This window comes from Plectropomus leopardus, chromosome 12 (assembly GCF_008729295.1).
Source record: "Plectropomus leopardus isolate mb chromosome 12, YSFRI_Pleo_2.0, whole genome shotgun sequence".
Taxonomy (NCBI): domain Eukaryota; kingdom Metazoa; phylum Chordata; class Actinopteri; order Perciformes; family Serranidae; genus Plectropomus; species Plectropomus leopardus.
The window spans coordinates 15797617-15822963 of NC_056474.1; the positions used below are offsets into that span (position 1 = coordinate 15797617).

General features: G+C 39.9%; 1 protein-coding gene across 25 annotated transcripts in view; it reads left to right on the forward strand.

The window, feature by feature from the left end:
- The window catches only part of LOC121950908 (muscleblind-like protein 1), a 51100-nt gene that overhangs the window by 9021 nt on the left and 16732 nt on the right, over positions 1 to 25347 (forward strand). For 22 of the 25 annotated variants that reach the window (XM_042497011.1, XM_042497007.1, XM_042497005.1 and 19 more), the window contains one exon: positions 5898 to 6872. The exons of 2 other annotated variants lie outside the window; for them this stretch is intronic. In XM_042497011.1, the coding sequence (XP_042352945.1) occupies positions 6702 to 6872 (171 nt within the window). In that variant the 5' untranslated portion in view covers positions 5898 to 6701. Of the gene's footprint in view, positions 1 to 5442; positions 5514 to 5897; positions 6873 to 25347 lie in introns of those variants that run through there. One more of the 25 variants, XM_042497008.1, reaches the window with a different exon arrangement.

The window sequence follows — 25347 nt, forward strand, 5'->3', positions numbered from 1 at the left end:
ATTTTCAGTCTTTCCATGAAGCAAGTATTAATTGTTTATCAGATATTGCAGTATAGAGCAAACAAAGCCAGTCCACCTGTATCTGAACCACACAGCAGTGATAATAGGCAGGGCAAGCAGCATGTCGAAGCTGCTGTTCGTGGAGTTACTAATAAGTGTCTGGTTGTTTTTTTGTTTTTCTGTCCAGAGGTACACATGTCAACACTAGCCCCTCCTTGTTTTTCTTAACCCCAGTTGCATCAGCTCCTGCTTACAGCCTCTACATCGTAAACCTCTCTATCTCTGAAGCAGAGATAGATGGCTGTAACATTTAATAACACACGCCTGCCCCAATTGTCATATTCTCTCACTCACAGTCCTGTTCTAGATACGTTGCTTCCCTTTTTTCTATCACTGTGACTGCGCTGGTTCTGTTTGCTTCATTATATTAGAAGCAGGCCCCAACATGAGCCAGTGGATGTGGGTACATTAGCTAGCCTCTCCTCCATGAAAACATCTGACTAAATTGAAATTATAACTAGTGCAGAAGATAAAATTGGTCACTGTTGAAGTATGTTTGCATGTAATATACTGATAAAGAAGCTAAACCAGCATGTCTAATCATGCATGCGGAATACATGATTAGTCACTGTGGCGTTTGCTCAGGAATAAAAAAGATTTTGCTCTGTGTGTATGCAAATGTTAAACATGACAGTTATGTTAACCTAAAAAGAAAACCTTTTCAGACATTTCAGTCTGAGGCATATGCAAGTGTGTTTTGAGATGAACAATTCATGCTACGTTACCTCAAATTACAAAGTAGTCACAGAAAACTGCAATGATGTGCTTAGAAAAGACACAGCATTTATGTTTACAATAACATTGTTCTCCTTTCCAGCTTTTTATATTCATGTCTGCATATGGGATAACAACTGGCTAGCTATAAATACAGCTATATATGCAAATATAAGGGAACGCAAACAACATAAACAGCAACTTAGTAAAGTTCACAATGATCTACCAGAATAGCTTCAACAAAATATGGCATACATCTTACACATCTCTGAACTCTCCTGGAGGGATGAGCCTAAATTCCTCCAAAAGATATTCCCTCCTCTACTAAACCTGTCCAAAATCTCTCAAATATGTTCAACAGGTGACTGCTAAAGTTATTGCACATGACTAGTATTATTTTAGTATTCAATCAAACCATTCACCCTTTGTGTTTGCTGTATCCTTCCCCCCATTCATTTGGGTTTTTCTTAAATTTGTTATCTGCCCATATATGTGGAAATCACTGTGTCTATGTTCTCAGCACATTGACACAGATAACATAAATGTGAGCCAATGAGCCACTCATTAAACCATAAGGCCAGCCATTATCCTCACTGTCCGTTGACTTCACCACATCCTCACACACACACACACACACACACACACACACACACACACACTCACACACATACATACAAAGATGCAGTGTTGCATACACAGTCAGATATTCACTCAGCTTAAGAATACCCTCTGTCAGGATGCATAGAGGTCTGTGTATTTGTATAGGTCTGCATTTGTGTTTCTTGTGTGTGTGTGTGTGTGTGTGTGTGTGTGTTTGTGTGTGTGTAGCTCTGTCCATGTATACTAAACAAGAGATCTAATTGTCCCCAGAGGTTTGCGCTCAGAGGAATCAATGGGCATTGTTTTTGGTGCGTTCTTAGCCTGAGACTCACTTTCAGAACCACGTTTTTTTAACCTGATGACAAATAGGTCAGTTAAACTAATGGCTGAGAGGAGATGACGACTTGATACTGATGCAGTAAGAAGGTCGTTTGTAGAGATGTAACAATTCATCGAGATATGCCTTTATTTTGAAATTCCCACGGAACGTCTGTGTCAGCATTTGCATTGAAGCACATTCAAACAGTGCTAGCGAACTAGTACCAGGCAGACAATTATAAGCAGCAAAGAAAAAGACAATGAGGATATTTACTGATATGTCTCATATCGATAGCAGGCCCGAAATTACTCGAATTGAAATTGAATCACTGTAGACTTTAAGATATGAGCAAATATTGTATTGTTGTACAAATAATTATTATTGAATTGAATTATAATGGTACTTTAAGTTTACACTCCAGTTCTTCATAGTGCCAACAATATGATACTCAAATTTGCAAGAAATGACAGAGATTTTATTTTTGCAACATTCTGTAGAGCATCCTCTTTTTGTCTAGAGCCTCTACGCACAGCAAACTAAACTTAGGAAAAAAAGTACAGATTAATAGTGTATTCATCATTTCTTTTTAATGTAATGCGCCTTTGCCCTAGACCTTATACTTATTTTATTCAGACCTACCTGGGCATAATCTCTCAACCAACATGAAAGGTAGCATCCCCAAAAGAAATGCATGCTACTCAGAGATGTACAGTATGCGGTATTGAGTAGCTACTGTGGATAGAGTAGCGGCCCCTCAGCCTCTCAGTATGTGTACCAGAATTAAAAAGATCAAGAGACAGCGAGGAGAACACTCTCACGTGTCCATATATGCACCAGTGTGTATGTGTGTACGTAAAGGTCACCAAGGGCAATATTGACATGCTATATTCTGAGCACATGGAGCAGCAGGAGCAAGGCTTGGGGTGTTGCATTTCCTCCGGTGTCCTCTACTGAGATGACCTGTCTCAGCACACTGTCACCCTGACTCCACCTCTGTCAATATGCTGAAACCACTTCTTTTACCGAATGGCAGCATACATAAAGTGACGGACGCCTCTTTCTCTGCAGTCAAAGCTGAAAATGGGAAAAATGGGAGGGAGCTATGGTTTGTTAGTGAGGTTGTCATAGCAGATGTTGGAATATAATAAGTAGCATTTTGCTCCAGCGTAATCTCCAGTTATACTGAGGCAGTTTAGTATTTCATATGCGATTATGCAAAATAGAGCCTCCATTATCTCGTGACCTGTGGTGTTAAGCTATGCTAAACTAGACTAATAATGTGCCATTTTTCAGGACGTCTCACCATGACTATGAACCACTCCCTCTTGTCTCATGCACTTAGTCACAATGACAAGTTCAAGACCAGCCCAGGTTAGCAACAAGCATGTTGCTTTGATTGCTGTAACCTTTCCAATCAGTTGAGACATGCCCTAAAAACAAAACAGCTCTGTGTGTTCAAGAAAAACCCACATATCTGAGCGCCATCCATCACAGTCTATGTTTCAACAGTGTCTTTGACTCGTTTAGAACAGATTTGTTTTGTGACTCATTACCAATAGAAAGTAAAAGATGGGGAAGGCTTGCCTTTCATGTCAGAAACTGTTTGTGGCATTGAGGCATATGCTGGTATCACATGAGCTGATGGTGACGCGATGCTATTGAAAACACACACACTTCCTCTCCTTGCAGCCATGTAGTGTTTTTGCCACGTGTTCTAAAGGGTGATACGGAGCATATGGTCTTTCTCTCTCTCTCTCTCTCTCTCTGTCTGTCTCTCTCTCTCTCGCCATCTTCCCTTCCTCCATGGTGGTTGACCTTGCACCAGCTTCCAAGACCTTGGAGTCTGAGAGAGTGCTGCTGAGGATGCTGGAGGAGAACGCAAGTCAGACAGTCACATTGGGAGCACAAAGGTGGAGGCATGGATGGAGTTGGGGAGGGTAGAAAAAGCAGGAAGTAGAGTCTGATCCACTGGTTGAAACAGTATAAATTCTGTGGTTAGAGAAGTAGATCGTATTAAACAGCCATCTATTTGAAATGGATGCCTCGGAGACAAAGAGCACCACCAGTTAAAGTGGAATTAGATAGAGGGAGTGGCATACTGACAAGAAAGACCATAGAGATGAAGAAATCAATAGAGGAAGGACACCCATGTCCAGACATGATGGATCATAATGAGCGCTCATTACCACTCTGGCACTGTCTTACACCGCACTACATCGTCTCTCTCGTTGATATCTGACTCGAATAGAAACCATAGAAACAGATTAGGCAGCCAGACGGAACGCAGGGGGCGTTTTCATGCATCAAGTCATCACATTCTGTCATTTGATTGAAGACAGTCCCCGGCACCTTCAATTTAAAAATATTTTATAATAGATATCTCTATTCTGCCTCTTTATTCCATGTCTAGGTGGCTAGAGTTCAGTCTGAGGAGTTCAGATTTGATCTCACTTGAACTTACAACAAAATATATTTAGGTAGTAAAAGTGTGCCGCAATCAGCCCTATCAGACTGTAGCAATAAATAGAGTCAGCGTTATATGATATTAAAAACACAGGTCCTCTCGGGCATACAGGGTTACGCATTTTTGGCTGACGTGTCATTTTCACAGCAATGAAGATAGAATTACAGAATTAAATTCCAGTAGAAAATATTTAATCTAATTCACGTTATAAAAATATCTATTGGCATGAAAATATTGTAAAGTGTGTCTTATTAAAAAAAAAAACTGCAGAATTTAATATAGTGTTATCTATCATTTGAAAATATTTAGCAGTGAGGTGATACATCTTTTCTGTTTGAATTTAATCAAAAAGTTCATTTATTTTAGTATTTGTGTGGGATATTGAAAATCATTTGCTATGTGTGTGCCTGTGTGTGTGTATTGTGGCTGTTGTAGTGTTTGTGTTAAGATTATGCTCACACTCCAAAGGTCATTTGTAGCAGCAATGCTACTTTTGCTAGCGTAGGGGTCATTCAAGGTGAAAGCAAGCTGTTTCCTCCCCTTACTCTGTAACATATAGCCATGTTGCTGGGTCATCATGACCTGGGCTCTACTGCTGCAGGACTCTGATATAGCGTGTTGCAGTGTTGCAGTGCTGTAAAGTTAGAAGCGCTTTGTAGCATTGCTGAAGGTGCACATGCTGTTCTGGGAAAAGCGATTTCTCTACACAGGGTGTGGTGAGTTACCCTGCCTGCGCGATAAGAGGTGGCTGGGCCCACGGGAGCCCAATCGTTCAAATTCCCAGAGCAAACCATGTACAATGGATTCAAAATAGAAACTGCTGCCAAAATGATAAATATTTTTAAAGAAAACACTCTCTTTTGCATCATTTCAAGTGAAATACACATGACATTATCACAGCAGGCATGTCTGTGTGAGATCATCGCAGCATTGACGTGATCATGATGGTACTTTTTATTTTAAAATGCTTCAAAGAGAATAATACTATCTGGGATCTTTAATGAAAGGTTGGCTGTTTGAAATAAATGTATTATTTGTTTTATGATAAATGAGGTAGTCATGGAAATAGTGAGCTGAGTTATTAGTTCAGCCTGTCCCTCTCTTTCTCTTCCTCTAGCAGCACTCAGGTCACCCTCCTCTTTGCTCCTCCCCCTGCTCTCACCTGGCGCTCAGCCCAGAATGTTGCTGCAACTCTGCAAACTCTCATTGGTCCCCGCTCTCGCACCGCTTCGCAAGAAGGGAAATGACTAACCTCTTCTCCCTCCTGCCCTGCCTCGACTTCCCCTCTCCTTTCACTCTCTTCCTTTCTTTCACCTCTAAACACACTTGCAATGGCCGGCCCTGCTGTACCCGACTGTAAGCAATACAGGATTTGATCTGATTTTCCTCTGTTGACCAGAAGAGGTGGAAAGTTGTGAATGGCTGCTTTGTGCATTTCTGTGTGTGTGTGTGTGTGTGTGTGTGTGTGTGTGCGCGTGGCGTGAGCGTGTATGCGTGCCATGTGTGTTTAGAGCGCAGGGCGGGTGAACGTTTTATTTGTTTTAGCTGACACCCCTGCATTTCTGACATTTTTACATATTCTTCATTCCCACAGCTGCATAGTTTAGCAGCAGATTAAAAAATGGTGCAGGTTAGAACCTCTAATGAATGAAAGAGAAATACATCTGAAAGTTTTCTTTGAATTTGGATCATCATTTTAATCTTTCTTTCCCCTCCTCTCTGTCTCTCTCTGCCCCCTAGAGGAAGTGCCTTCCCTGATGTCTGCTGCAGCTTCGACCTGCTTCTACAGCTGAAGCTCCACCCTCCCCGCTTCCTGCCTCGCTCGCTTGCTGCCACGGTAACACGAGTACAAGGACAGCAGCCACCTTGCAGCCTACGCTCCAACCTGCTCGTCCATCCACCACCATCACCATCCACTCCACACAGCCGGGCTCCAGCCTCAGCTCTCCTCCCCAGACAGCTCCGCTGCCAACAGCCCTCCACCACTGAGCACAGCAGCGCAACACACCACCAGACTCACGCAGCATCTCACCCACCTTGCCTTTAACCTTCGCCTTCAACCCTCTAAGCCTCCACTCGGTCCACAGTGTCCTTAACCTTCCTGTAGCAGGCTACACCCAGACTATCACCTTTGTTGCCTGCTTCACCGCATCTAACCAGAGGGCTCTCGGTTTGACCTGGTCGCCTGTTTGCCTCATTGGCTTGTGAATGCTGTATGTTCGGCAAGCAAAGTCAGGCCAAGAGCAGCAACTTCAGTGTTAGGCTATCGTCTCCTGGATATAAACACTTCCTCTGTGGTTGACCGATCAGGAAAATTATCTAATAACCTTCGTCCTGCAACATTTCACTTTGGAAAAGGAGCCCTCTCAATCAATAGGATTTTTTTTTAATGTTTTATTTCAGAGTCACATAAAGATATCACAGACTTTAACAAGAACAGAATTTTAAGAAAAAGACCTTAAAGTTGTGGATTAACACACAAGAGGTACTTTATTCAAGCTTGAACAGATTTCAGCTCGGAATAACTTTTGCCAGCGTGTTGCCATGGCAAACATGGCACACATCCGCGACACAAAGTGGCTGACGCTCGAGGTTTGCAGGGAGTTCCAGAGGGGCACGTGCTCGCGCTCGGACCAAGAGTGCAAGTTTGCGCACCCGGCCAAGAGCTGTCAGGTGGACAACGGACGTGTCATCGCTTGCTTTGACTCACTCAAGGTAAGAAAAGAGAATTGGTGAACAGGAAGTATGGAGGTCAGATCTCAGACAAACAGATGGCTAGAGATAAGAGCACGTTCAGTCTGACAGGCAGTTTGAGTGGATATATGGAGTTACAAACTGGAAATAGCTGTTGTCTACAGCCTACATCACGCCAGAGTGCACCATCTGGCCACGGCATGTGCTCTCCTCAGTCCCACCTATTTCTGGTCAGGTGACTGGAACATGTGATCCAGGGTACAGAGAGGAGGAGGAGGAGGGGGGAGTTGCAGCTTTTTAGATTCGGGAAGCAGAAGTCAGGCATTTGTAACACTGCTCTGTGGAATTTTCTAGGACAGGCTGAAGTGTTTTGGCTGGTGGTGTTTACTGCACTCACTTCAGCAGTCATGTAGTCAGTAGCATTTCCATCTGATTGCACTGTACATAAACACTGTTGCATGAATTTACTAAATAAGCACAGTCCCTCTGGAAGTGAAAAATGCTGCTGTGTGCCAGCGTTTGAACAGGAAAACACAGATGAATAGGCTGTCACATGTACAAACACATATGGATGCCCTGAGCACAACACGTTTCAACAGCTAAAGAGAAACGAGGCGATAGCGTCATCATGTAGATCTCACCCAGTCAAACCACTTCCTGTGCAGAGGCCTAGGGGCAGTTAGAGGGAGTTTGTGCGTGTGTGTGTGTGTGTGTCTGTGTCTGTGTCTGTGTCTGCGTCTGTGCGTGTGTGTTTTAGAGCAAAGTTGGGGGCATATTTAGGGCATCGTATGCAGTAATTTTCCATTTTTAGGCAGCAGCAGGAAAGCAGAAAAGCAAACACCTATTTTTTACTCTCTCATTCTCTCTCTCTTTCACAATCTGTCTTTTTATCGGAGCACAAAATCTCTAGAGATGGGTGGACCTCAACCCAAAAGTTTCCAGCGTTGACACACACCCACACAGGTTTGGCTGTGTGATTTTTTTTATTATTGCTGTTTGTGTTCTGCCCCTGCAGACATTGGTGACTCGTGGCCATTGGCAGTGTGTGAACAGGGCAGGGTTATGATGAGGACAGCGTGTGTGAGTCGACTCAGAGAACAGTGTTTATAGGCAGATGTGGACAGAGGAACATTGTCAAGCCCAGGCTGAACTCTCCCCAAGTTTCCTCACAATGTGCTAACGCCTTTTAGTGTGTCCGTGTGTGATTTTCCAATTATAAGCCAAAATTAAGTCATTCTTGATATTAACTCTTGAGTCCTATCTCTATAGTTTTGGCCATCATTCTTATTGATGGAGAATGCTACCATTATTCTCCCTAATCTCCTGAGATCTTCCAAGAGACACAAGCAGATGATCATACACATTTTAAAAAAATGAGTCAAACTTACTGGGAAGAAAAAACAAAAACAGAGAAATTATTAACCAGACCATCTGTTGTGATCATCCATCATGGTTTGTAGACCCACTTCCCAGTTCAACGTTGTTTTATCATTCTTATCATAGATTTGTGCACAACATAGGCTGTAAAAAATAATGGACGTAGCCACTGTGACATCACCCACTCGTTTGTGAACTCCCATTTTCAAGCCAAGTTTGTCATTTTGGCCATCACCATCTTGTTTTTTTGGAGCCAGAAATAACCATATTTTGCAAGAGGGTGGAGCTGTGGAAGAGTGAAGATAGATCTGAGGCATAGACAATGGTGACGCCTCCCAGACAGCCTGTTACTCAAAGCGGCCCCACACTTAAACATGAGTACATTGAAGCCTTAATAAAATGTAAATGGGTAAGCTGTATACAAAATCACCCCCCTCAAAGTTGTCACAAGTGGTGTAATTAGCAACAGAGACAAAAACTGTTTTTTCCTCCAGGCTGTGAACTTTGACATGTTAATGTAGATGTCCATAGGGATTTATTTTTGTGCCCCAGAGGTTACCAATTGGCCTACAAAAACTTCTCCTGCGCAATAAGTAACATACATTTTTGACTTTACCTCCTCATGAAGAAGTATATAATCTATCTAATCTGTTGGCTTGTTTACAATTTGTAATCACCTGAATGTTCATTTATTTCCTCATCGGACTTTGTTGAAGTGTTCCTCAATGTCAAAAAATAATTCAGATGTTATAATAACCAATGGAGTGATGGCCAAAATTACAATTCCCAAGCTGTAAGACAATGAAACATAAATGTACATCTGAATATCTGGATGTCAGGGACCCCTCAGTTCAATAGAGTGGCCGCATGTCGACATTCACTGACAACACAGTAGAGCTTTTATGAACAGGCGGAAGGCTCTTGATACGTATGTTTAAATTGCCATTCATGCTGAGGTAAAGGTCAACTACTGGAAAGAAGTAGCTGGCAGAGATGTGTCGTTTTTTTGAGGGAACCAAGGGGCCTATTTTAGTAGTTTGGACTCATTTTCCACTAGGACTTGTGTATTAATGGAGATGGGTGATACTTTTTTTAACTGTACGCCCCATTTTTTCCACTGGTAATGAAAAACAGAGCAGGTCTCTGAAACCCACAGTGGAAACAGCAGCAGAAAGAGAGAGCAAAAGAGGATAGAGGAAATCAGAAGCGAAGGCTGTTAGTTGCATGTATTCACCAGAAGATAAGACCTAAAAAACGAACATTTACCACATTGTTGAGTTTTTCCTCTTACATAGACCCGCAAACCCACACGTTGAAAAAAATCACATGTCCTACTCTACTTTCACACAGGTTCAGTGGTTGAAATAGGACAAATTTTCAATTTAGTTGTGTTACATGAAGTCACATCGCTCCCCATTACTAGTATTGCGCCCCCTACACACACACACACACACACACACACACACACACACACACACACACACACACACACACACACACACTCACACACTTTCTGCCCATGAGAGAGGATCGGCCTTCTTCTTGAGAAGTGTATAATTAGAACAGGTCTCACATGATCACCAGTGCATAGCTGAGCAGGTCACACCCAAACCCAGTCATTTCCCCAACAGCCACTCTCTCTCTTTTTCTTTTTCTCTGGCCTCCTTTTTACATGGCGCACACACACACACACACACACACACACAGATAGCCTCACACACAAAAAATACATGTGTCCTGCACTAAGCCACTCTTGTACAGTCCATGCTGAGGGACTTAGAGCTGGGAATATGTTTGTAACAAAAATAGCAAAAAGAGTTAAATCACCATTTTTCATGGGAAGATGTTCATGGCAGTAATCAGATGTGGATCATGTACCCCCGAGCAAGACAATCAATCAGAACCAAGTTTAATCTCGGCCAAGGAATTTAAACTAATTTGTGTGTGTGCGTGTGCATGTGCATGTGCATGTGCATGTGCATGCATTATTCTGTGCACTTATTATATACATGCATGTGTGGGTATTCACTGGCCTTAAACTTAGGCTTTAACCTCAGAGCGCAGTGCTTTCCATCGCCTGTGTATCTGGTCGGTGCAGCACAGACAGCTCAGCTATGTCAAAGCGGGGTAAATATTTGGAGAAGGATAGCGGCTGCCAGAACTCCCTGATTTAAAGTCAGCTTTGTAACTTTGTCTATTAATGATTAACTTCTAAGCAGACAGGTTAAGGAAGATACGCTAATTCTAAATCTGTTTAAACGATTCATATTTACGGCTAAATATTTGGATCTGCTCGAATATAAACGCAAACAGAATAACCGATGAGACAGGTGGAAAAGTGTGGTGCAGCATATGCTCCTTTGAGCTGGGCTGCATCTGACAAAACTACAGGAAGAACCGTTTAAAACGAACATGATGTGTTGAGGAAGTAACCTACTTTTAACCCTCAGTAGTTGTAATAACTTGAGTTCCCTGCTTGCTTCAATAAAGCATTCCTAATCAGATTGGCGTATAATAGTCAGCTCAGGTTGCAGAAGCAAGCGAGCTAATGCCTCCCTCATTAGTTTATACTAGAATGAGTCTGAAATATTATAGAGTACTCTACAGTAAATGAACTGTAACACTGCAGCTCCACCCCACCCACACAAAGGTAAACTGCCAGCTTTATTTCAAGTGCTGTACCATCCCATTTTCATTTGCAAGCCTATTCTAGTCTGCCGTTGCTTGTTTTCATTCTCCTCCCATCTTGGTAGCTACTTGATTTCCCGCTCAGTCTGGTTTTTGCCTCATTTACTTCAGGCCACACCCATCCCTGGGCATGGTGGTTCACATTACACCCTGTTAGTCCCATACACCCACACACACACACTCACATAAACCCATGTGGTGTGAGTGTAGGGGCTGGAGTTATTTCTTCGAGCTGCCTTGTGTGAACCCAGGAGCAGCAGCAGGTCCTTGTTTACCCCCAACACTGCTGCCAATGTCATGAAAAAGGAGCGGTAACCATCAACCATGGAGAATAGTTTGAATGCACATACATGGCATAGACCTTGTACTTTGTGTACCTGCCAGCCTGACACACCCACTGTCATCATGTCTGAGAAAAAGAGACCAAGTGTTCATGCGTGCACATGTGAGTGTTGCATCTGTATTAGTAGTGCTGTTGCAGCGGGTTTCTTTGTGTTACCACGCCATTCTGAGCCAAGATTACATTCCTGTAGAGCAGAGGGCGGGTAAATACCTCTTATTTATCTCTCTCTGTCTCTATCGCTCTGTCTCTCTCACTGTCTGTGTCTCTATCTGTCTTTCCTCTCATTTTGCTGACCATATTTTGACAGCATGTTTATGTTCAGTGGTTAGATGGAACAGTCAGGTTAAACACACACACACACATGCGCTGAGAGGTGGCTGGCCAGACAGACATGTGGGGTAAATATTAGCCGCGTTGCTAGTCGACAGTGTTTTTTAGGATTTCAAACACGCTATTCAGCCAGTCTCTGGGTGGTAAAATCAGCTCGTCATGTTCTGTGTGTGTGTGTATGTGTGTGCGTGTGTGTGTGTGTGTGTGTGTTTGTGTGTGTGTGTGTGTGTGTGTGTGTGTGAGAAAGCATATGGTTATGAGTTCAGGAGGCTAATGTGTATTTGACAATGCTGTCACACAGTGCACATGACCATGTGCAGGCTACTATTGCCATTTCTGTGGCCAGTGATGAACTCATAAAAACTAGAGCAGCACAGTAGTTAAAGTTTCTCATTTATCTCAGTCAGTGGTGGAGTACAAGTATTCTGATATTTTACTTAAGCAAAAGTAGCAATACCATAGTGCCAATATACCGCTCTAAGTAAAAGTCTTATGTACAGAGCCTTACTTAAGTAAAAGTGCAAAAGTATTAGCATAAAAATAAAAAAAAGTAAAAGTACTCATCATGCAGTCCCTTATATGTTGCAACTGGTAATTGTGATGTTATTTTTAAATACTTTATATACTACTGTGTAGTTTAAGCAATAATAATATATCAGAATTTATTATTTATTTAATTTGTATGAATAATGAAATTTTTCAAAAGTTATTAAAATAAATGTAGTGCAGGAAAAAGTACAATATTTGCCTCCAAAATGTAGTGAAGTAAAAGTTCCATAAGATGAAAAAACTCAAGTAAAGTACAATACCTCAAAATTGTTCTTGAGTTAATGAAAAAAAGTTACATTCCACAACTGATCTTGGTATATTATATATTTATATAGTATAGTATATATTTTAATTTTGCTTTAAAGTGTATTTTTGAAATGCCTATGTTGTTATAATATGCATGTCATTTTTTTCACGTTGAATTGTAAAATCTCAAAATAATTGGTAATATCTTCATTTTTTTAAAGAATTTACCTAGTGCTTCTTTCATTAACGTCAAGCTGATTAGGGTAATGAAAAAAACAATACTTGATGTATTTTATCCGAAAAGTTATTCAGACATGGCGCGCTGGAAATCAAGGTGGGGAATTGTGCATAGTGAGAAACACAAAATTGAAAACTCGCTAACAAATGCCATTAAAAATCAAAATAAAAATCTTCTTGTCCAGGATGAGACAAAAAAAGTTATGGTTTATATTACAGTAAGCATTTTGGCAAACTTGTCCCCAACCTGAAGAAATTAACATCAGCAATCAATTCATGTTTCTTTTCTTAAGTTTGAGTTATTGTAATAGAAGTCTTAGATTTCATTCCAAGTAGCATTTAAAAAGGCTTAAATCTAATTTGTCCTAAGCTATAGGAGCCCTGTGTAAATCATTGCAAACACAAGTGTGAATTAACCTGAGAGGTAATTATCTAACATGTTAAACCATTTCCTGTATTTGATATAAACAGATTCTTGGGTTCTTTAATAAATACTTTTGTGCCACATTCAGACATAACCCAGTTGCACTGTTTATCTACAGAAAAGCCGCAGATGGGTGTGTGATTTCAAAAGCCACTCATAGACGTGTGATCCTCACATTGCTTGCTTCATTGGCTTCTTGCCAAAAGTTACAAGCCCAAAGAAAACAGAGAGAGAAGAAAAGGAAATAGGACACCTGTGCACAGTGTTGTAGTGTCAGAATCAAGACAGAATCTGACCAAGACAAATGTGTTTTCAGAATGAAGGTTTCGTCACACCTGTGATCAGCAAGGCTTGTTTTCAATAGCACCATACTCATCTCAAGTCAGGGTGCTGCAGTGAAGCTGTAGTTCAGACAGACACTTTCCTGGATGCATATGGGCTTCTCTCCTCTGCAGTCAGTGCACGGGATCTCTATCCTAATTGGATTTTTAATGGGATATCTGTGGGTACATCCACAATGAAGAATTCTCCTTCTTTAAATTAACAAGGCTGGGATTCAGTCATCCATAACATTCAGCTTTTACTAGAAGAGAGCTATTCATATCACAGTGTCGTCTGTTTGGCTGTGCTCAGTCTCCGCTGATTAAAATGAGCAGGTTTCACTAGATAAGAGCTGAGTCACATTGCAGGGGGCTTGTATTTCAGTAAGTACGATCTTTTACGTCTCTGTGTCCTGGTGTTGAGGGGTTTATTCTTACGTCTGTCTCACTTTCATGCTAGAGAGATTTGTGTTTGGACCAGTCTAATCCAGGCCTACACACAGTCACTCACAGACACATACACTGAGACATTCTTTGGTCTGCTCATTCCATGGTGTGTGCATCCTTGTCAGATCAGTTTGGCTGCACGTCTTCTCTGTGAGCTTATGTGACGGAAGATCAGCAACAACAGCCTGTCTTTTCTTCTCAGTGTCAGCCGTCCCTGTCCCTTCATCACAGTGGGCCTCTTTATAACACCACTGATACAATGATGAATTCTCTCGTGCCCCTCTCTTTCTCTCTCTCTCTCTCTTTCTCTCCCTCTCTCTAACATACAGACATACCATAAAGCCTCACATAGTCTGAGGGTTTGTTTGCTTCACCAATTAACAAATATTGACACATCAAAGCCGAGATTGCAGTGTTACATAATCTAAAACTCATACAACTTGCATGTGCATGCAGTCACATCCATTACCAACACGTATTGATAATGTCCCTTGTTTATATCAGTGTATTCATGTCCAGGAGTTTATTGGCTAAAATGTATAAAATAAAATTCCAAGCAATAATTAACTACTGGACAGGTAACTACTTTAGAGCATACATTTATGTTCATTCAAAATAATACACAATCAAGGTAAAGTTGTTTTTTTTATATCCACTTATACTGTAGAAAGGAATGAGCTCTAATCATGCTTAATTTTAAACCAATTTTTACATAGGAGTAGCTATGAAATCTTAAATGCTTGTGACATACTAATTTCAAGCTAGACGATATGGTTGGCTAGCTCTATCCTGCAGACATAAGCATTAAAAAAACATTTCTCTCTTCAGCACTTTGACTCCAGTGCAGCCAAATATTGTTCAGACCTACTCAACTTTGTAATAAAATCCCACAGAGATACAAAAAATTTTAATATGAGCTACAGCAGTCTGAGTTTAATAACATTTTGTATTTAATAATAATGCAGCCATTTACATTTATACTATGTATTTTTCATTTGGTGAAATAATGTTGCCATAAAAAACTTGTAGTTTGAAAATTTTACTTAGTGTAAACATCATAAAGCTTCATTAAAAAGTAGGAACAAGCCACCACAGAATATATGATGCTGTCGGACAATGTGGAATAAGACTTTAGTATTTAAGTGCATTGTAATGCTGCAGCACTCTTTTCTACAAAATGCAACAGAAGAGAAATCAGTGTTTCAGTTTACAGCACAGCCAAACACACTTACATTGTTTAATAAAGTAGATACATGTTTTTTAAAAAAAGGCCATTATCTTGATTGTTTGTTTGTGGCTAACAGCACTGATAAACACATGCTTTCCCCAGATTATGTGCATGAATTATTTTCTTATGAACAAAAAATACTGTATAAAAAGATAATTTCTGAAAGTGGATAGATTTAGTTGCAGATATTTCCTATGTTAATCATAACTAGTATAGATTACCTCTTTTACCAATTACCTTTATCCATCCCGATCTCTGTCTTTCTGTTTCTTACTTTTGTCAACTTTTTCATTACCTTTTACAGTCACATAGTCAGTCAGTCAGCGCAGCCATTATCCTCCCATTAGACAGGTGAGAGTGGAGAAAACGAGCTTGAGGGCACAGCCACTCACTTAGACTCAGCTCTCTCAACACCTTTTCACACTGCTCCTCCCTCTCGCCAGCTGTTAGGTCCATCAGTCAACTTTACCCTACCCCTTTATCTTCATGTTGATGCCAAACGTGAAAGAGAAGCAGTACAGATGCCTGCTGGTGGTGAAAGGCACAAGAATATGAGGCAATGAGGAAAAGCGTAGTTGATAGCTGTCCATCTGTTTTTTGCTTGCTCAATTGCTCTCTATGTGTCTCTTGCTTTTTTTTTTTTTTTTTTTTTAAAGTGCATTCCTTCTCAGAATCACAGTGTCTGGGCTTGTCAAACCCAAGGCAATGAGTTCAATTTCTTCCCATTTTGTTCTGATTGCCACCCTAACCATAAAATTGCAAACCATACCAATTTTGTAAAGTTTTTCTAATGTGAAATTGAGCTAGGAGAACGAAACAAGTGTGCAGTAAACATATTATTAACACACTCACAAAATTTATTTGGCTAGTCATGAACCATTATGTGTCCTAGTTTTTTGACCTGAAACAGTGGCACCACCTGAGGTCTAATTAGTGTTAGCCCTATTAGCTTTGTGTGACACGCATAGACTGGTGGAGTCTCTTGCTCATACCTCACTGCATCCTCACATTGTCTGTTACTCACACTGTCACCAGATTCATATCATATTGCTCTTACCATATATAATGAGAAACAGTAACATTTGCATCAGCATCTCTTGCATTTACCCACTGCTTGTTAAAAAGTCTGGACTTCTGGACTGGACTTTGGGCTGATATGTTGGTCAGATTGCTTTGACTGCTGTAGCTATTCTCACTTCAGTTATATGGAATGCAGACTATTTTTTATCAGACTCAGATTTTTTTATTGAAAACAAATAAAGTACATGTATGTTATTTTACTTGCAGTAGCAATTAGGTGTCTACAGGAAGCTAAATTTGAAAATTTTAAAACCATTTCAATACCAGTTACCAGTTACTTGCCTGGATGAGTGGTATGCACAGAAAAAGTAAAATAATGAGCACGGTGGCTAGCAATTGTAATGATGCGGACTCATTTTGTGATCTAAATGATTAGAGGGGGCACTGTGCACATACAGGTGTTAGACAGATACTTCATTGATCCTTACAGAAATTACTTTATACAGCAACTACATTCATAATCAAACACGACAGACGATGACAGATGAGAACAGATCTAAACATAGAACATACACATCTACAGCTCATATGATAAAGAAATAAAAACAATACACAATGTATAAAGACAAAATATCACAGTGTGTAATGTGCAATGTGGCTTCTCTAACATTATACAAAGTATATACATATACTATACTTTGTGGCAAAGTCTGTTCCCCCATCATGTCTCCTGTAGCGCCAACACCAGACATCTTCAGGGTTTGATTTGAAGTCATTTTAATACTTTTTAAGGACCTGCAGCCACTCAGTTATAGAATAGAAATGAACAAAGAAGAATCATTCCTGTCTTAGCAAATCAGCACCGGTACAGACTTTATGAACAAGAAGCAAGCTTCAGAAACGAATTGAATCATTCCCACTCTGTCAGTTTTTTTCTTACTTTTCAAGAGAGAATCAATTTGACGACTTAATGTGAGGCAAAATCTTCTCTTAAAAGGCAATATGCAAGAGTCAGAAAGAGAGTGAAAGCATCCTGCTTGTGCAAGTGCCAAGTTCGACGGAGATAATCGCACGCAGAAACAGGATTAGGCCAGTTGACAGTGGGATTAGAGCTGTGGATAGGATTACAGTCTGTGAAATCAGATTAGCACAATACACGACAGATTAAATCTGTTAGTGCTGCAAACCGAATTAATCATCTGCCCGGTGGTTATTACTCTGCCATTGATGGAAGAGACTTTTTTTTACGTGTTTTTTTAATCCAGGAGTCACATCACGGAGAAGGAAATGAGCCCTGTGCAGATGATGGAGGTAGTGGTGAGGGTTATAGAGGGAGAACAGAAGGCCGGGATCAAAGAACGGCTTATAAAAGAGAAAAGGAGCAGTGACATGCCTCTAAACTTTCTCTCAGCTTTTGAAGTTTTTTAGATGCATCACAAAGCTGCAGCTCCGAAGAGGTGGAAACAAGGCTGTAGTCTGCTTAAAGAGAAAGATGGGGATTGCATACGGCACAAGTTTCTCATCTTGGTCAAAGGATTTTTCTTTATTGTGCCTTTGTTTCTTCAGATTTATATGAAAATTTTCCCTTCTTTTTCTTATCCTTCTGTGACAAAGTCTGCCTGATTGATTTAGCTATTCAGGACTTTTATGGTAGTATAATCTTCACTTTAAAGCATGTATCTATAATGATTTCAGTAAATACACCATTAATATATATACATCTCTATGGTGCACTATAAAATCTGGCAAGTTCATTATATACTTAAAAAAATCTAGGAAACCGATTCCCTTGAAAGATGTAAGTAAATATAACTATTATACTTAATTTATGTTTACTTTATATCTAATTGGTAGGTTCACTTAAAACCCCATTATATTTACTTGACTTTGTAGTGACTCTAGAAGTCTTTGCAACTTAAAACTTGAATTAAATCAATCTCTTCAAGTTTTAGCAACTTAAGTAAACCAAGTTTACTTTTCTATCTATCTGAATTTAGCTGGTTTTAAGCGAGTCTATCAATTAGATATAAAGATAACTATTTTATTTAATATTTTTAGAAAACAGAACTCACAGATTAACTTCATCATTGGCAAAATTCTCATTGTAATGATCAAGTTAAGTCAGACTAACTTGGTTTACTCAAGTTGCTAACACTCAGAAAGAACAAGCTAACTCCACTTGTGATTTTTAAGTTGCAACAACTTCACAAAATTAAGGACATTCAGCTACATTTCAAGTAAACTTAGCACTATAGGTCACATTCCCACCTGAGCTGTTTGGTCTTTGGTCTCTGGTAAATTGACCAGAGTTAGTTTCCTCGGATAGTCCGGTTCGTTTGGGGTGGTATGAAAGCTCAGTTGAACTCTGGTCCACTTCCAAGTGAACCCTGGTGCGGTTCGTTTGTGGTGTGAATGAAAACGAACCAACCGCAGGACTTTATAATAGGAGAAATGTGATTTTAGCAGGATTTCTACAGCTGAATCAATAATCCATCTGCTGATCATGAAATATTTCCAGCATCTCATAGCTGATCCTGACAAAGGCCAGCGCCGCTGCTACAGGCACGCGCAGCAGCGCGGGCGCACTTTTACATTATTATCAGTTATTAAAACAGTCAGATGCCTCTTCAGGGCAAAGTTAATCAAAATTTAAACTTATTAAAACATACCTGTGTTCAACAATAGGACAGGAATGTGTAACTGGTCTCTCTGTCATCAGTGTCACTGCAGAATTCACCCAGAGGCCATATAATGACCTGATTAATGATCTCACAGCAGGTAATGCCGACATGTGTCTCTGTAGAGCCTACAGCAACTGATAAAAAATGCATTTTATAGTTCTTCTGTAGTGGAACATATATACAGAGTTCATTAAATTTTGTGATTTGTCGTCTTTAATGTGTGAGCATAACAACAAAGCAATTATGATCACGCACCCACAGTGGTCCTGATAACGTGATCGATGTGCAGTCTAAAAATAGCTGCATAATAATGCTTACAATTGTTTCTTTATGAGCTCTTTGCAACACCAAAGAACATAAATATAAACTCTCTATAAGCATTTAAGTGCTGCATGAACTTCTCTCAGTCACATAATTTGATTTCCCCATGCAGGTCCTGATGATGCATGATGACAAACGCAAAAACTGTGCACTCAACAGTCACCCGTCAGTCAGCAGAACCCCATGTCTACTTCTCTTGGTTTGTTTGACAAAATGCAGTGTGAATGCAAACCAAACCAACTTGAATCGCAACAATGTTGCAATTTCACGCTCCCAATCGAATCGAGTCCCCGGGCTATTAGGTGTGAATACAACCTTAAAGTAAACATTAATTAAGATTAATAGTATATTTACTTGTCAGATTTTACAGAGTGGGGAATCATAAAAGTACATTTGTGACTGATGTAGATGCTCTGCTAAGACACTATAAGCACTGTTTAACCATTAGTATCGCAAGTCACCAGATAACTCATCCCTCAAGTTTGAAATGGCTGATTAAGACACGTGTCAGTCTTTGATCCTCAGCCGCTGAGGCCTACAGACACTCAGAAAAGAGCTCACTGCAGTCATATCAGAAACTTTAGTGTCGTTAGTGACGCCTCGCCACCGCCCGGACCTTGTGATTTCTGCGCAATGACTCTTCTTTCTCTCTCCCACTGGGAAGCAGAGCTCGAAAGATGATTTAATGAATGTTCCCAGGCCTCCTCACGTACTCACACAGCGAGTACTGGATGGCTTTCATAAAGTGCTGCTGCTCAAATCAATACCTGCGAGATTGCTGTGTTATTACTGATAATGAAAAGTACGGAACTAACCTTGTTAGCCCTTACGGGAGAAGAAGCCCCGCTGTATTGAACAGAGACTGCAGAGGAAAAGCAGCGTAAATAAAGTCACATGAAAGCGTGTTGTGCAACGAGATGTAGAGAGAGATGGCATGAAAAAAGAGCAGGGGGCATGTCAGGAGAAAAACAGAGGTCTAAGTTTGGATCCGGGGCTCCTGTGTACGTGACATCTGACCTGAGGCATTTCTGAGAACCAACACCCTCTCAAGTGTGAATAACTCATTGCTCTGTGTGTGTGTGTGTGTGTGTGTGTGTGTGTGTGTATGTGTTTGTATCTGTGTGTGTCTGTTTGTGTCTATATAAATACTGAGCTTTGTGTGGCTGCCACTGTGTCTAATGCAGCATATACAGTACGTGTCTAGGCTTTAAAATCAACTCCAGTTTGCACAACATGTCTTTAAATTATTTCCTAAAACTTTGAAAATCCACTCACATTTTCCATCCATGCAAACATGTATTTATCTGGCCGACCTTATCTCTCTCTGTGTGGTCTGTGTGTCGTAGCCTATAATCCTTTTCTCTACCGTTGTTGTTTGGTGAGGGTGGTAATGCGTCACCGGGGCATACTGTAACTATTATCATAGATTAACACACACACACCCCCCTCACCCTCCTCCATATTTCAATAAGCTCCACTGGTCGCATAAACTCCCTGACCACTAAGCTGAGCAGCATGGATCACAGTGTACACTGAGTCCCAGCAGAGGGATATATAGACATAATCACAGGGGTATGAAGGTGCGTTCATGGTCCAATATAGAAATGCAAGCCACAGCGAGAAACAACTCTGCATCGCATAAGACTGCGTAGATGTCTTTTTCGCCTTCTTGAAAAACTTTACTGCTAATTTAATGCAGAATTAAGTGGCTAAAAACAAAAAGAAAATCAATTGTACTTTACTGTAAAAGGGCATTATTGATTGTGAATTGCTCCTTGCTCTTGGTGGCTCGATACTTGCAAATATACAAACAATAAGACCACACCGGCACATCTGAGTTTTCTTGCTCTGCTGTTTCCAGTATGCTACTTCACTGACTATGCGGAAATTCCGGTGCAATGTAAGGATGATGTCAGAATATTGACAGAGATTATATGTTTTGTATTTAATGCTATATTTGAGCCCACAGTAGACAAAGACACCAACCACCGGGCTTGGCCCTTTGGGTCTCTGCTGCTCTCCAGCAAAACAAAGCTTCATTCACAGTGTGTGCGAGGAGAAAGGGCTTTCATCTCTTGCGTATGTTTGGACAGAAGTCACTGGAACGCAGGGCAGAGAACAGTGTAGCTTTACACCGCAGCCCAGCACAACTGAGTCTCACCCCAGAACATCACACCACAACACTAAGGCAACAAACAAAAGAGGAGAGAAGGCTCAGATAAATTATGACAAATATTTTACAGCATTTTTAAGAGATATGGCAACCATTATGATATGCAGGATACATATACAGTGGCAATGTTTTAAATTAGTAATATAAAAGAGACATGTACTAGCTGTTAACTACCCATTGGAAAGGAAAATTCAAAATAAGAGTCTTTGTCCAGCCTGTGTTTCCTAGACATAACTGAGCTCAATTTAACATCAGTGAGATTTTGAGCATTTTCTTATACTTCTTAAATTGAGCTTGTCTCAGCCCAATCCTAATTCAAGATCTTAAAATAAGATCTTTATTTGTCTGAAATAATCTGCTCATGAGATAACAGTAAGATACACATATACATATGTACACTTAAGCATTTACATATTCATGCATATCTGTCCACCCCAAAAGAAAACTTTATTGGCTTATAAATGAGCCTGCACAATTTTAGAATTTTGTCTCAGGGATCAAATTAAAGTCTCACCTTTGGGAATTTTACTTGTTGTCAGACTTGTCTCACTTCTGAGAAGCCTATGAACACAGCAGAGGAACTCCTGCTGATATATTCTTTGCTATTAATTTGTCCTAGGTGTGGAGAAGATTGTTTATTTTTGATGAGACAAAGAAAAGACTGTTGTGATAAGCATTTTTTTTCTCTTGTGTAGTGTAACAAAAGTGAAATCCCAAGTTTTTCATCCCAGAAAATTTAGAAAAAAGGCACATAGAAAATTTAGATTGACAGCCATAAGATAGGTCTTGTGGGTTATGAGACATTTAATAGGATCAGATAGCAAAATTCTGGATTTCTGCTTTGTAAAATTGTTTTAATTTTTGGTTAATTGTGAGTGTTATGAATTGCTAAGTAACCTAACCTCTTTTATAAATTATTCAAGTAAAACAATCCGAGATTCGCTCTCCATGTTTGGTTTTAACTCTGAAGGCAACAAACAGACCTGTCCCAGACGACCTTAGAGGTCTGGACGGGTCATAACATAGCAGCAGATCAGAAATTTATTTTGGCCTTAAACCATTCAGCGCATTATAAACCAACAGTACTGAGGGATTTTAAGTCAAAAGGGTTGGGAACCTCTGGTGTATTGGATGTTTTTTACTCCAACCCTTAACTGGAAGCCAGTTTTTCTTCACCTTTCCACTGACTCACTCTCCCTCTCTTTCACACACACATGCGCATTAATACATCTTGCCGCATGCCTCATCTCTTCTCCGCAAAAGGATGGGATGCAGCCACACCCAGCATTCTTTACACATTGGTTCATTGTTTGTTTAAATCTCGCACAGTCACAAAAGCAGGGTGTGTGTCTACGGGTGAGAGGCAGAGGGTTAGAAGAGAGAGCGATCAGGGTGGGACATGTTATTACAACTTATCCTCAATCAGACTGCACGGTAGCCAGTGGGATTATTGTTCCTCGTTTGGCCTGGAGTTTGGCAAGTCTGATCTCACCAGGAGGAGCACAGACCCCACTGTTAATACAAAACACAGCCTGGACCAAACTTAAAGAGGGCAGGGGAGGTTAAGTTGCACAGCTGGAGCATGTTGAGAAAAGCAAGGCGCACTTTGTGGTAGAGCAAAGAGGGTTTGCAACATAACAACATATCTCATTACATGTTTAAAGCCCTTGGTAATAATTCAGGTGTAATACTTTTATCAATAATGATATTTATTTAATATCTGTAAAAGAAGTAAATCAAGTTATTGTATAAAGTTCCATTTTTTAAATTGATCATCCAAAAATTTTGTTATATAAAGTAATGATGACAAGCAAGCAAAATGTTTTACAAAATGAGATCTGAAACAATTGATTATTATTATATGTAATATTATGTGTTCAGTAATTTGTAGTGTACTGTTTTTTTGGTTGTCATTTTAATTATAAACAAACAGTTTCTGAGAAATGTTATCATCAAATATAATATCTTTCTGTTTTGTCATTTTGGAATTTTGGCCCTTAAGAAAACAGCATGATCATATCAGCATAGTGTGCTTATAGGGAAACTTCACCCATTTTCAAATATCATCCATGTTATTCTGATGATCTAAAACAGTCCAAATATGTAAGTAAATATCAACTATTCTCTCCCAATTCTAACTCAAATTTGTGATGTCATAGGGTATCAAGTAGAGGTGGGAGTCATCCAATACTATTCTCACGATACTTAGGTCATGATACAATATTATTGTGATAAAAAATGTTTAGCCTTATTTTGAGACAACATATATTGCGATTCATGACCTTCTGTCAACTGCAGATTAGGTAACAACTTTATTAACACTTTTCTTTATCAAATAAGATTTTTATTAGTTTTGTAGGGTACGAAAATAAAATATTGATACTTGGCTTCTCTGTATTGATACAATATTGCCACGCAAAATATCACAATGCCATTGATTTTTTTTTCTCTTGCCCCTGATATGAACTCATGAGCTTCTCCACAGACAATGAATTGGGAAAGATTTTCTGGATGTCAGTGAGAGCACCCAGGGGAATATTATATTGCTTCATTTTATGTTTCACAACTTGGAACATTTTGGTATTTAAAAAAATTAAAAAGAAAGCAAATTTCTTCACTTTTTTCAAATTTTGTGGGTCCACAAAACTGGGCTCACACTCGCTGTCTGTGGAGCAGCTCCAGACTTTGTACTTACTGACATCACGAGTTTGACACCAACTTCGCAGTTCTGAAATAAGAAGTACCCAGAGCTTTTACTAAAGTAAAGTAGAATCACCATAGTCTAAGAATACTCAATAGCAAGTAAAAGTCCTGAATTCAAAATGTTAATTAACTGAAAATACACCACTATTATTTGCATAATGCACCTTAAGTGTCAAAAGTAAAAGTACCCATTATGCTATATGGCTCCTTTCTTATATTTTTCTCTGTACATCAATAACAAATACATGTAAGAGCAGTTTGGTTCTTCAACATGTAGCCAGTTTTAGATACTTTGTAAAATTCTGGGTACATTATCAGTAGGATGAAGCACAGGCTGCATCATGTCATATAAGTATATTGTATTTTCTGTAAAAAGTAACTATTTTTATCAAACAAATGTAGAGGAGTAAAGAGCACTGTATTTCCCTTTAAACTTTAAATGTATTAAGTTTCATAAAAAAGAAATACTCATGTAAAAGTACCTCAAAATTGTGTTTAAGTATAGTACTTGAATAAATATACTTAGTTACTTACCACCACTGCTGACGTGGAAAAAAAAAGAACATTCCTGAAACACAGTTTGGATGATTCAAGAAACACAGTTTGGATGATGAAGACAAATATGTAACTGCTCTCTGCTCATCACCCTGCACTGACACTGGGGAATCAACTAACAACGTGGATGAATCGCTCTGAAGCTGCTCGCTTCGTCGTTTTCCTAATTTCTGGCATAAGCACGAAGCAATGACAAATCAGTTTATTCACTCTCAGTCACATTCTCATCGGGTATTTTTCTCACTGTGCTGTGAAAAAATAGCATTTGAAACCCTCTATAAGTCTCTGTAGCACATCCATGTTTTTTATCTGCATAATTATCTTTAAATTGTGTTTGTATAATGAGATAACTCAATTCTCGGTTCCAGTTTTGAATCCCTCGATGGAGACAAAAGAGCCGTTCAGCGATAAGAAATGTTCAAGATGATATCTTAATCATTCATCTGCAGTGAGAATCAGCTTTTTCGTGTTGTTTATGTTAGTAGCACAGACAGAAAAAAAGGGCCAGGACACAGCAGGACGGAGAGCGATGGTGATTGGATGCTCTACTCCTGGATTAGTGGCGGCTTTGGGGTCGGTTGTATATGTAGTATTTTCTCTGCTGAGTTCCTGTATTTGCCAGCAATGGGGAAGATTCCAGGAATCGCTGTGTTGTTAGAGCAGGAGTGTCTGGCTGCTCTGTTGCCGTGGACACCGTCTCTAGCTGCTCCTCAAGGCCGCTGATGTCATAATAACAGCCACAAACATGATGTGAGAGAGGCGGCGACTTTCTTCTCCTTCTCTTTTTCTGTCTGCATCTCCATTTCTCTCTCCTCCCTGCATGTGATGACCCACACTAATCACTTCTTCTGCAA